The sequence below is a fragment of the Lathyrus oleraceus genome, chromosome 2, assembly GCF_024323335.1.
Source record: "Lathyrus oleraceus cultivar Zhongwan6 chromosome 2, CAAS_Psat_ZW6_1.0, whole genome shotgun sequence".
Taxonomy (NCBI): Eukaryota; Viridiplantae; Streptophyta; class Magnoliopsida; order Fabales; family Fabaceae; genus Lathyrus; species Lathyrus oleraceus.
Window position 1 is genome coordinate 446,134,961 of NC_066580.1, and position 11,793 is coordinate 446,146,753.

Here is an 11,793-nt window from a genome sequence, read left to right on the forward strand (position 1 = left end):
ATTGTCGAAATGAGCTATGCCAGTTCCAGTTGTTAGCATCTTACCGGAAGAAGAGTAACTTTTGGGAGATAGGTTCTATGGGTCCAATTCACACATGCTTAATCACGAATCCAATGCAAGACCATCACAAACTCAACTCTCAGTTAATATGCGATGAAATTTTATCTTTCATTAGCGACAATCCGTCGTTAGAGGTGAGTACAATAATCTCGCATATTGTTACACAATACAACTATACCCCATCATACAGGAAGGGATGAATAACTAGGACTAAGGCAATTGAAAAATTGTTTGGCAATTAGGAGGAGTCATACAAAAAACTTCCAAAATACTTGATGACACTTAAGTATTATGCTCCAAGGACTATTGTCAGTTTGGAAACGTTGTCAGCGTATACCCCAGACGAGACTTGTGTTACTGATAATGGCATATTCCACCGACTCTTGTGGGCATATCAACCATGCATCAAAGATTTTGCTTTATGTAAACCTATTATACAAATTAATGGTACATGGTTGTATGAGAAATATAAAGGGACACTACTGATGGTAGTGACACAAGATGACAACAACAACATTTTTCTAATCGCTTTTGTACTAGTTGAAGGGGAGACTGCTGGGGGATGAAGTTTTTTCCTAAAAAATCTACGATTGCACGTTGCTCCTCAGACTAACTTTTGTTTGATCTCAGACAGTCACCCTTCAATAGTGAGTGCCTATAAAAATATTGATAATATTAGACATACCCCTACCAATAACCGCTTTAGTGCAAACAACCTATTTTAGGTTATGTGTGCTGTTTGAGATCAGACGTTCCAAATGGAGTTCAATGTTACAATCCGAGTAGTTGTTCAGTGATGCTTCAATGAAATTCATTAAAGAGGAAACTGCCAAAGCTAACATACATGTGGTCATGGTGTTCGACCGTACTAAAGGTTGGTACAGTGTTGCTGAGTCAATGAATCACAATGAAGGCATGTCGAGGGGACACTATCGAGTGAAACTAGATAAAGGTTGGTGCGCATGCGGAAAGTTCCAAGCCTTTCGTATGCCCTGCTCCTATGTCATAGCAGCATAGTTCAAAGGTTCAACATGAACTTTCCAACTTACTATCTGACGTTTACAAAGTCATAAACCTTTGCAATGTTTATAAAATTAGCTTTTCGGTGGTAGCAAAAGAGGATTACTGACATGCATATCAAGGGGACATTCTCTGACACAATGAAATAATGCGAAGAAAGAAAAAGGATCACCCGAACAGCACCCGTATTCGAACCGAAATAGATACGACGAACAAAATGGTTAGATTATATAGTTCATGTCGCCAACCCGTTCATAATCGTACTAACTGTCACAGTGTTGGAACAAGCACAACAAGATAATTTTAATTATAACTCTTTTACTTTATATTAAAAACAACATTCATTTCATATGATAAGCAGAACAAAACAATATTCATTTCATATAATAAGCAGAACAAATACAATAATTAAACACCAACACAAGAAATTACAACAAATAAAATAACACCACAAACAAATACAATACATAAACAACATAACTATGCGATTATAACTATCAAAACAATTTTGTGAGAAGTATACATCATCATGTGAACGTCTTTGTCAATTTTAATATTGACACAAAAATGAACTTCTCCATTTTGGTTAAACGTCGTATCAAGCCATTGAATTCTTTTGATCCTTTCACCATCTGCAATGTCTCTATCTAACCAACGATTCAAGGTCATATTAAGATGTTCAAACATATCTACATTCCAAAGTCGGATCTTCATCGGAGGTTGTACTGCTGAAAAGATTAAATCAACATTTCTCTTGTGAATATAAGGACACAAGTATGAATATGCAGGCATTTTAAAGAAAATTGGAGGAGAGAATAAGAAGTTGTGTGAAAAATTATGGGAGGGTGATACTGTATTTATAGATGACTGATGGAGCAGTAGCCACATGCATTGACGCATACATAAAATGCACTATGCACGCGCCATTGCATGTGGCGCCTACACATGCATACACCATTGCATGTGTCGTCTTCACAAGCATGCGCCATTGCATGTGGCGCCAATGAATACCATTTTCATTAAATGCGCCCATGCAACTGGCGCCTAGGTTAGATATTTTTTGAAAAGTGATTATTTTGATAAATATTTTGAAAAAATGGTTATTTTAAAATTTTAATTGAAAAAAGTGTTTATTTTAAATAAAATTAAAATAACAATAATAATAATATCATTAATTATATTTTAATGTGTGTTAGTATTTGTCATTGTAGTTAATATATTATATTTTAAAAAAAGGAACATCAAGTAAACAATCATATATTTAAAAAACAAATTAACTATTTAATCTTAGTTTATAAATTTTAGTTAAATTTATTAATTTAACTAAATTAATAATTAAATATTAAAATTATAATTTTATATATTATTTTAATATTTTATTATGTCATGAAATTTTTTATTTAAAATATGTAATGTGAACTTTTATAAGAAAAACATAAGCTAAAAGGGGTAGTAAAATATTTACACTTTCAATATTTTTATAAAAATTTTAGAGAGATGAAAAAAAATAATTTAAAAGATAAAAAACATATTAAAAGGAATCAGATGATAGAGTCGTTTCGAGTGTATCTTGACCGTTTGGTAGCAGAGGATATACACTTTAACAACTATCCGATCACCGTGAGACGCGAGCATTTGACGATATAATGTTATAATCGGGATGGTTGACTTGTGGTTTACATCTGACATTTTCTCATCTGTCTGAGCGCGTCATGCGGCAGTTCAGCTACGTGCAAACTATACATGCAGCCGTGGAGATATGGATGTCATGTTTGATTATTATCTTAGTCATCTGGTACCGGATGAGATATGAAGTACCATAGCGGAGAGCGACTGGAGCTATGTAGACAAGTACATCAGGTGGTTCTTTAGGGTGTCACATACATATATGGTGCAGGCTGCTCCAGGAGATCCACCAAGGTCAACTCATCAGGAGATACTAGAGGAGGAGTAAGCTAGGTTAGATCATGGGCATGATGTGTTACCTAGATATCATCGTATTATGGAGATTGCACAGGAATAAATTGACAGAGGTATCTTTCCTGATGGTTCTGAGGTGAGGGATGTGATAAATGTCATTATGACGGAGGCACGAGAGGTAGTGATGTACCAGAGACAGCGTCGAAGAAAGGGGCAAAGGAGGCCGATGAGCCTAGAGAGCTTTAGTCCATCATACAAAATAGTTAATAGTATTTGTAGTTTGAATTTATGTTTGGTTGTTTTTTTATCTTTATATATTTCGACTTCATTGTATATCAGTTGTATGGTTTAATGTTCATCACATAACTGTTGGGATTGATTGAAAATATACATGCTGAAGAAGTCCCACATCGCTTAATTTTATGAATGAAGAGAGAGTCCAAGGCTATATATAGGATACAAGTTCTTTGAAGTCCCACATCGCTTAGTTTTGTGAAGGAAGAGAGAGTCAAAAGCTATATATATGATTCAAGTTCTTCATTTCAAGATGCACCAGTCAAAATCACTGTCTGAGTTAGTTGAGGGTATATTATGTGTTGTAACAATTTTCACATAGTGTTATTCTTTGGTTGTCTATTGACAATGACTGTGGTTTTTTCTTCGGTTTTGAAGTTTTCACGTTATGTTCTTGTGTTGTGATTGTGTTCCTCTTTTTTATCTATGTTATGTTTGTTTTTCCCCAACAATAACAAGGGTCTTAACATTTATAAATCGTCATTTTCATATAAGTAACCGTAAAACTAACTTAACTTGCATTATTTTGACTGGTTACAGAGATGCATCTTTGTAAATCCTAAACGGAGATGCATCTCCAAATCAATAAATGTTTAAAATGAGTCTTTCAGAAGGGGATGTATGAAGTATGTTTTGAAATATTTCGAAGATGTATCTTCGAATCAGTTCTAACGTTTTGACTTAAGACAAGATGCGTTCAAAGATGCATCTTCAAAATTTGAGGGACATTTTGCATTTTCATAGGGTGTTTTTCCACCCCATAGGACGGAATAAGAAATTTCTCTTTTTTCAATCAAATGCAACAATGAAGGAAGTGTTAACTAGTACAAAGCTCGATTGGGGTAGCCAAAGAGCTTACCCAATCATACATGATGAACTACGAGGAAAAATTAACACATGTCGCAAAACTTAACTTAGTTCGGGTTCTTCTCCCATTGGTCGTAAACTTAGATTGGTCTATACACCTATAGGATATCAAAAATAAGTTCTTGAACAGTCAGCTCGAAGAAGATGTATGTATGAGAATTCCTCCTGGCTAGACTCATCGGAAAATTTCGGCAAGGTATGTAATCTTAAGAAGTCACTTTATGGTCTTAAGCAGTCCCCTCAGACTTGGTTTGAAAGACTTACTCGTAGTTAAACTTCATGGATTCACCCAATGTCAAACCGATGATACTATGTTTGTAAAATACTCAAAAGAAGGAAGGATGGTTATCATTGTCTATATAAATGACATTATCATAGCTGGTGATGATCACAATGGGATTGGAGAACTAAAGTAGTTCCTACTAAGGAATTTGAGGTTAAAGATCTTGGTCACTTAAAGTACTTCCTTTGGATGGAAGTGGCGCAATCTAAACATGGAATCTACATATGAGAAAGAAAATATGAATTGGATTTTCTTCAAGAATCATGGATGTTGAGATGTAGACCAACTGACACTCCATGGAATCCAATGTTGAAATTGGATGTGAAGAAGAATGTCCACTAATAAATAAAGATATTGAACATTGATTGGAAAACTTATTTCCCTAACATTGGTTTTTCTATTAGTATGGTAAGCCCTTACATGAATAACTGTTGATGGTATTCTAGAGGTGGTATATGATAAATTATATTGTTGCCGAATTTAAAGTAAGAAAAAATATATTTTTTGAATACTCTTATATTATTGAATCCACCACACACTCACTTTTATACATGCTTAAAGGAAACTGACATAGAAGACAAAAAGTTGGTAATCAAGATGAAGACTCTTTGGTTCTCTCAATCTTAATGATACAACTCTACCAGAAATCTAAATAAAGACAATTATTATAATGTGATGGTTATAATTCTCTCATAATACATACTAAAGATAGTGGTGGTTACAACACATTAATTTTAACACTCCCCCTTGATGTGTTTCTCTTTAACTCTCATTGCTTCTCTAAGTTGCTGAAATTTTCCTCTAGGTAGTGCTTTAGTAAAAATGTCTGCAAGTTGCTCTTGTGAACTGCAGAAAGCTAACTGCACATTTCCTTCTTCAATCACACTTCGAATGAAGTGATACTTTATGTTAATGTGTCTGGTCCGACTATGAAAAACATGATTCTTTGCCATGGAAATAACTGATTTGTTGTCACAATGAAGCTGTAGACTTCCCTCTTGTTTCTCTCTAATATCTTCTAATATTCTTCTCAACCAAAGTGATTGTTGTGTAGTCAAACCAATTGCTAAATACTCAGCTTCAGCTGAAGATTGTGCCACAATATCTTGCTTCTTTAAGCACCAAGAGATCACACCTGAACCAAGGTTGAATACATAACCTGAAGTGCTTTTCATATCATCAAAATTTTTGACCCAATCACTATCACAATAGCCTTTAACTTCAAGTTTAGAATTCTTCTCAAATCTAATTCCATGCTCCATGGTTCCCATGACATACCTTAGAACTCTTTTTGCTGCCCCGAGATGTAAATGACTTGGTTTACTCATGAATCTTGAGAGTAAACTAGCAATAAACATTAAATCGAGCCTTGAAGCTATAAGATAAAACAAACTTCCAACCAAACTTCTATACATGCTGGCATCTACTAATCTTCCACCATCTTCCTTTAATTTTTCATTCACCACTAAAGGAATATCAATAGGTTTGCAGCCATACATGTCAAACTTTTTCAAAATATTTTTGACATATCTCTTTTGACAAATAAAAACTCCATATTCATCTTGGTAAACCTCAATACCAAGAAAATGATGCAACAAGCCAAGATCACTCATCTCATATTTTTTCATCATTTCTATTTTAAAATTTTCAATCATTTTCTTGTTGTTACCCGTATACACCACATCATCAACATAAAGGGAAACAAGAAGGATATCATCTTTACCTTGATGCTTCACATACAAGGTAGGCTCACTTTGACTTCTTTGAAATTCTTGCTGAATGAAGTAGTTATCAATTTCACTATACCACGCTCTAGGGGCTTGTTTCAACCCATAGAGAGCTTTCTTCAACTTGTAAACTTTTTCCTCCTGGCCTTTAGTCACAAATCCTTGAGGTTGCTGCACATACACCTTTTGTTTTAATTCTCCATTCAAGAAAGCTGACTTCACATCAAGTTGGTATAAATTCCAACCTTTTTGAGCTGCTAACGCAATGATTGTTCTCACGGTGTCTAAACGTGCAACCGGAGCAAAAGTCTCACTATAGTCAATTCCAGGCTGTTGTGCATAACCTTTGACTACTAACCTAGCCTTGGCTCTTTGGATTGAACCATCTGTATTATGTTTCAATTTGTACACCCACTTTACTCCAATAGCTTCTTTGTCATTTGGCTTTTCAACTAGCTGCCATGTTTTATTCTTTTTAATTGCATTTATTTCTTTTTGCATCGCACTCCTCCAAACATCTTCTTTGATTGCTTCATCAAAATTTTTTGGTTCCACAACACAATAGTTTCACCTTGCATAAATATCACTCAAGTCCTTCAATTTTATTGGAGTTGAGCTCGGAGATGATGAACTTGAAATAGGTGAACTTGGAGAGGATGAAAAACTTGGTGTACATGGGGTTGGTTGCTCATTTTCAGTTGCTGGATTTTGTTGTAATAAAATTGTAGGGATTGTTTTCTCCTTCATTTTGTCTTCTTCCCAATTCCAAGAAGCCTGCTCATCAAATACAACATCCCGACTAATGATCACCTTGTTTGTCTTTAAATTGTAAAGTCTATAGCCCTTTGACATAGAACTATAGCCAATAAATACACATCTTTCACTTGTTTCTTCCAACTTTGTCCTCTTTTGTTTAGGAATTTGAGCATAGCAAACACACCCAAAAACTTTAAGGTGGTTAACTGAAGGTATTCTTCCACTCCAAGCTTCAAATGGAGTCTTATTCCATACAGCCTTTGTTGGACATCTATTCAGCAAATACACAACAATATTAACAGCCTCAGGCCAAAAGGTTTTAGGCAAACCTTTCTCAAGTAGCATATACTTCGCCATCTCCATCACAGTTTGGTTCTTTCTTTCAGATACACCGTTTTGCTGAGGTGTATAGCCAACAGTGAGCTGTCTTTCAACACCTTCATTTTCACAAAATTTGTGAAATTCATTCGAGGTGCACTCCTTCCCCCTGTCACTTCTCAACATTTTTATAAACCTACCACTTTGTTTCTCAACAAAAGCTTTAAACTTCTTAAAAATTACAAAAACATCAGATTTTTGTCTCATAAAATATACCCATGTCATGCGGGTAAAATCATCAATAAACAAGATAAAATACATGTTTTTTCCATGAGACAAAATATTCATAGGACCACACACATCTATGTGTACAAGTTCCAACCCTTGTTTGGCTCTCCATACTCCTTCCTTTGAAAATGGTTGGCGGTGGTGTTTGCCAAGCATACATCCTTCACACACACCAGATTTTTCTTTAATTATTGGCAACCCATACACCATCTTCTTTTGATAAAGCAACTTGAGACTATTGTAGTTCAAGTGCCCAAGTCTCTTGTGCCATAAACAAGAGTCATTTTCTTCTCTAGCCATCATGCTGAATTTATTTCATAATTAAGAGAAAGTAGAAAGCTTCTATTACTGGTCATTTTAACAACAACAACATTTCTTCTCTTTGAATAAAAAATTATGCACTCACGATTCTCAAAATTTAGAGAATAGCCATGCTCCAAAAGCTGTCCAATGCTTAGCAAGTTCTCATCCAACTCTGGCACATAAAGAGTGTCATGAATGACTTTGCTTCCTTGCTTTGTTGTAACTCCAATGCAGCCTTTTCCTTTTACTTCAACATGTTCTCCATTTTCAAATTTAACTTTTGAGACAAATGAAGAATCAATGTTTATAAAAGCCTCTTTCTTTTCGGTCATATGGTTGCTACAACCGCTATCCAAACACCACACATTTTTATCTTCTTGAGATGCTTTTTGACAAGCAAAGAACAAATTACCTTAATCATTTTCTCCTTCTGCAAATGAAGCATGTTGTTGATTGACAAAACGATAATCCTTTTGAATATGCCTGAATCTCTTGCAATTGTGACATTATGGTTTGCCCTTGTTCCAGCAATCATTCTCGTTGTGAGTGTTACTCTTACAGATTTTGCACCATTTATTTGATGCTCCTTCATGCCATCTTCCGCCATTCGCGCCCCTTCCTCTTCCTCGTGAGTTTCTTCCTCTGCCCATGCCTCTTCCAAATCTGCCACCTCTAGAAGACTCACCTCTATTTTGTATTGGGGACTTATTTTCACCATTGTTGGGCTGAATATTGAGTTTAGATTGAAAGGCACTCTCAACTGATTTTTCAGAGTGTCGTAACAACCTTTGTTCGTAGGACCTCAAAGACCCCATCAACCCTTGAACATACATAGTTGATAGGTCCTTAGTTTTTTCTATAACAACCACCATAGGATCAAATTTTTCTGTCAAACTAATCAGAATTTTATCAACAATTCTGCGATCATCTATTGTATCTCCATGTGACTTCATTTGATTCACCAATTCAGAGAGTCTATTAAAGTATTCATTCAAACTCTCATTCTCTTTCATTCTTTCCTTTTCATAGTCTCTCTTAAGAGATTGAAGCTTCACAGTTCTCACCTTTGAGTCTCCTTCAAACTCTTGTTGTAGAATATTCCATGCTTTCTTTGATGTTTTTGCTCTCATAATCCTTGGGAAAATGGATATGGAGACCGCTCTTTGGATCATCCCGAGAACTCCAACATCTGTGATCTTCTTTTTCTTCTTCAATTCTTCAAGTCGTTGGCTTGATTCTTCATACCTGTTTTGGACGAACTCCAAGACATCCAAAGAGGTGAATAGATTCTCCATTTTAACAGCCCAAAAATCATAATTTTCTCCTTCAAACAAAGGAACTTTAACATTGCTATAAACTGTAGAAGAGTTGCTTGTGGAAGCCATTTTTTTTCTGCTGCAGCTGCAAGGATCTGCAGCTCTGATACCACACTGTTGGTGGTATTCTAGATGTGGTATATGATAAATTATATTGTTGCAGAATTTAGAGTAAGAAAAAATATATTTTTTGAATACTCTTATATTATTGAATCCACCACACACTCACTTTTATATAGACTTAAAGGAAACTGACATAAGAGACAAAAAATTGGTAATCAAAATGAGGACTCTTTGGTTCTCTCAATCTTAATGATACAACTCTACCATAAATCTAAATAAAGACAATTATTATAATGTGATGGTTATAATTCTTTCATAATACATACTAAAGATAGTGGTGGTTACAACCCATTAATTTTAACGATAACCATTGGCAAATGTTGTTGTACATGATTTATCTTGCTGCCTCACATTTTTATACACAATTTTTGCAACCCACCAAACCTTAATTACTTTTACAACCAAAATAAATGTGGAAAATGCATTGTCTTTTACAACATTCTAAATATAAGATGGTGTCAAGTACCATTGGTTTTCCAATATCACTTTAGGAAATTAATTTCATTAAAACTTCAAGACCATCATTTCCAACAACTACAAACTTCAACAAGTTATTCTTATAACATCTTATTACATAGAATTCCTTCAAACACACGCAACAATGCTCCAAAAAGCCCAAAAGTGACTCTGCCAATGGCTTCACAAATAAATAAAAACATGGTTAAAGAAATAAAAGATCAACAAAATGCAAATTAAATTTTCAAATATCCAACGCGACAACGATAGTACTTCATCATGTGTTAATCTTTCTGCAGTGCTTCCTGATTTCACCCCTTGAACCTGTTAAAGGAGTAATGTTTCCCAGCTTAACCATAGACTTAGCAAATTGATCAAAGAAAATATCATTTCTTGCTGCATAAGTCTTCACTAAATTGGCAGATACTTGATTCTTTGTCAACAGAACTTCATCAGAACTTAACAGACCCTTGTTGGCCAATAAGTTCTTGTAGTAGTTGTTGTCAAATTTTACCGGGGTGATAAAGTCTAGGACAAATAGATTTTGGTCTCCACCAGATCTCGGGCACCGAGCGCGCAATTGAGCTGCATAGTTTTGGTCAAGAGTGAAATCTGACTTGCCATTCCCAGTTTGGTTGTAGAGTCTTTGTCTAAAGCTAGTGCATCTTGAATCACCTATAGTGTGACTACCTATAACATAACAAGAAATTGTTTATACAGTTAGACAATTGTGATCGCCGCAACACGAAATAGATTAGTACTAAGATTTTACCAGATAGAGCAACTAGATCAACAATGTTAAGACCCTTAAGCTTGAACTTAGTTAAGATGGTTTGGAATGTATTGTTAGGAGCAGGAATGTTGTTATTTGAGCCACTGATGCTTGCACCAAGAGAATCCCTTCTTCCCAAAGGTACATCCCAGTTTGGTCCACCAGTCTGCAATGATTGAATATTAGATTGATATTTAGCTTTTGATGGTTAAAGATAAGGGTAGTAGAGTTCAAAACTAGAGGAAATATTTACAAGAACAGTTGAATCTCTAGCTGCTAGAGTCAAAATATCAGCACAAGAGACTGTATGAGGACACTCTTTCTCTAATGCAGATTTAATTTCTTCAATGACTTCAAATCCTCTAGCTGAGTTACGGTTCGGATTCGACCTCTTTTCGCTGATGATTGTTCCGCTGCTGTCTAGCAACACCGATGCATCACAACCCTGCAACATCAATTTTTTGTCATGACACTATAAATTTTCTATATGTTTTCACAAAACAAGTCTGTAATTGCAATTGTGGCCGCAACGTTAAGGTTTTCGTTGTGTCTGCGACCACGACCGCAATTTTAAACATTGTTTACTAGATCACTAAGTAGAATTGGCCTGTTAAATGCAGAGAGACCTTGACAAAACAGTCATGAAAATGCAGTCTCAGCAACGAAGCAGCCATGCGAGGTTCTTTAGCGACAGCCTTGGAAACTACAGACTTAACAATCTCCTCAACTCTCGGACACGAACCGTCGTAAAATTGAGGGTAGAGGAAATCTCCTACTTTAGTTTTACAGTGACAGAAAGGAGCAAAGACTAGAAGAGAAAAAAGCAAGAAAAAGTTTATAGAATTGACCATTATTTCTCTTTCGGGATTACTTCAAGGAACAAAAGTTATTATGAAAGAGTAGTTAAAGAAGTGCTTTCAACTGGATTGAATGAACACCATTATGGAAATGATAGTATTTATAGATAAGAATATCAATGTGACAGAAAACCAAAAGCAAAAAAGAATGAAAGAGAGGGAAAAAAGTTGGAGTTGGTAACAAACTAGCTTTGAAATCTGTATAAAAAGATGATGATAAGAGTTGTTAGCTCTTACCATGTCATGTAAAAATCATCTCTATAATTGTAGGGAATTAGCTTAAGTGTCTAAGTCAAAATTCTAAATGTAGTGAAACATGCTTTTAGTTTTGTTTAAAGCAAAAGTACTGATATAGTAAAAGTCTTATTAACAATTGGTCCAAGTTTCCCACACATTAGTTTAGTATATGAAAATCTCTAAAGCATTTTTATCG

At 35.0% G+C, this 11,793-nt stretch overlaps 1 protein-coding gene across 1 annotated transcript; it reads right to left on the reverse strand.

Moving 5' to 3' along the window:
- Positions 1 to 9,761: 9,761 nt before the first annotated feature.
- Positions 9,762 to 11,535, reverse strand: LOC127120205 (peroxidase 72). Its single transcript, XM_051050613.1, has 4 exons — positions 11,130 to 11,535; positions 10,757 to 10,948; positions 10,504 to 10,669; positions 9,762 to 10,421 (listed from the first exon to the last, which is right to left on the reverse strand). The coding sequence occupies exons 1-4, from the start codon at positions 11,352 to 11,354 to the stop codon at positions 10,009 to 10,011; spliced, it is 996 nt and encodes a 331-aa protein (XP_050906570.1). The 5' UTR covers positions 11,355 to 11,535; the 3' UTR covers positions 9,762 to 10,008.
- Positions 11,536 to 11,793: the final 258 nt, after the last annotated feature.

Coding starts and splice junctions, on each gene's coding strand:
- LOC127120205 (XM_051050613.1), bottom strand. CDS start 11,354: ATGGTCAATTCTATAAACTTTTTCTTGCTTTTTTCTCTTCTAGTCTTT. Junction 10,949..11,129: donor TTCATGACTGTTTTGTCAAG/GTCTCTCTGCAT, acceptor TTGATGTTGCAG/GGTTGTGATGCATCGGTGTT. Junction 10,422..10,503: donor TGATCTAGTTGCTCTATCTG/GTAAAATCTTAG, acceptor GTTATGTTATAG/GTAGTCACACTATAGGTGAT.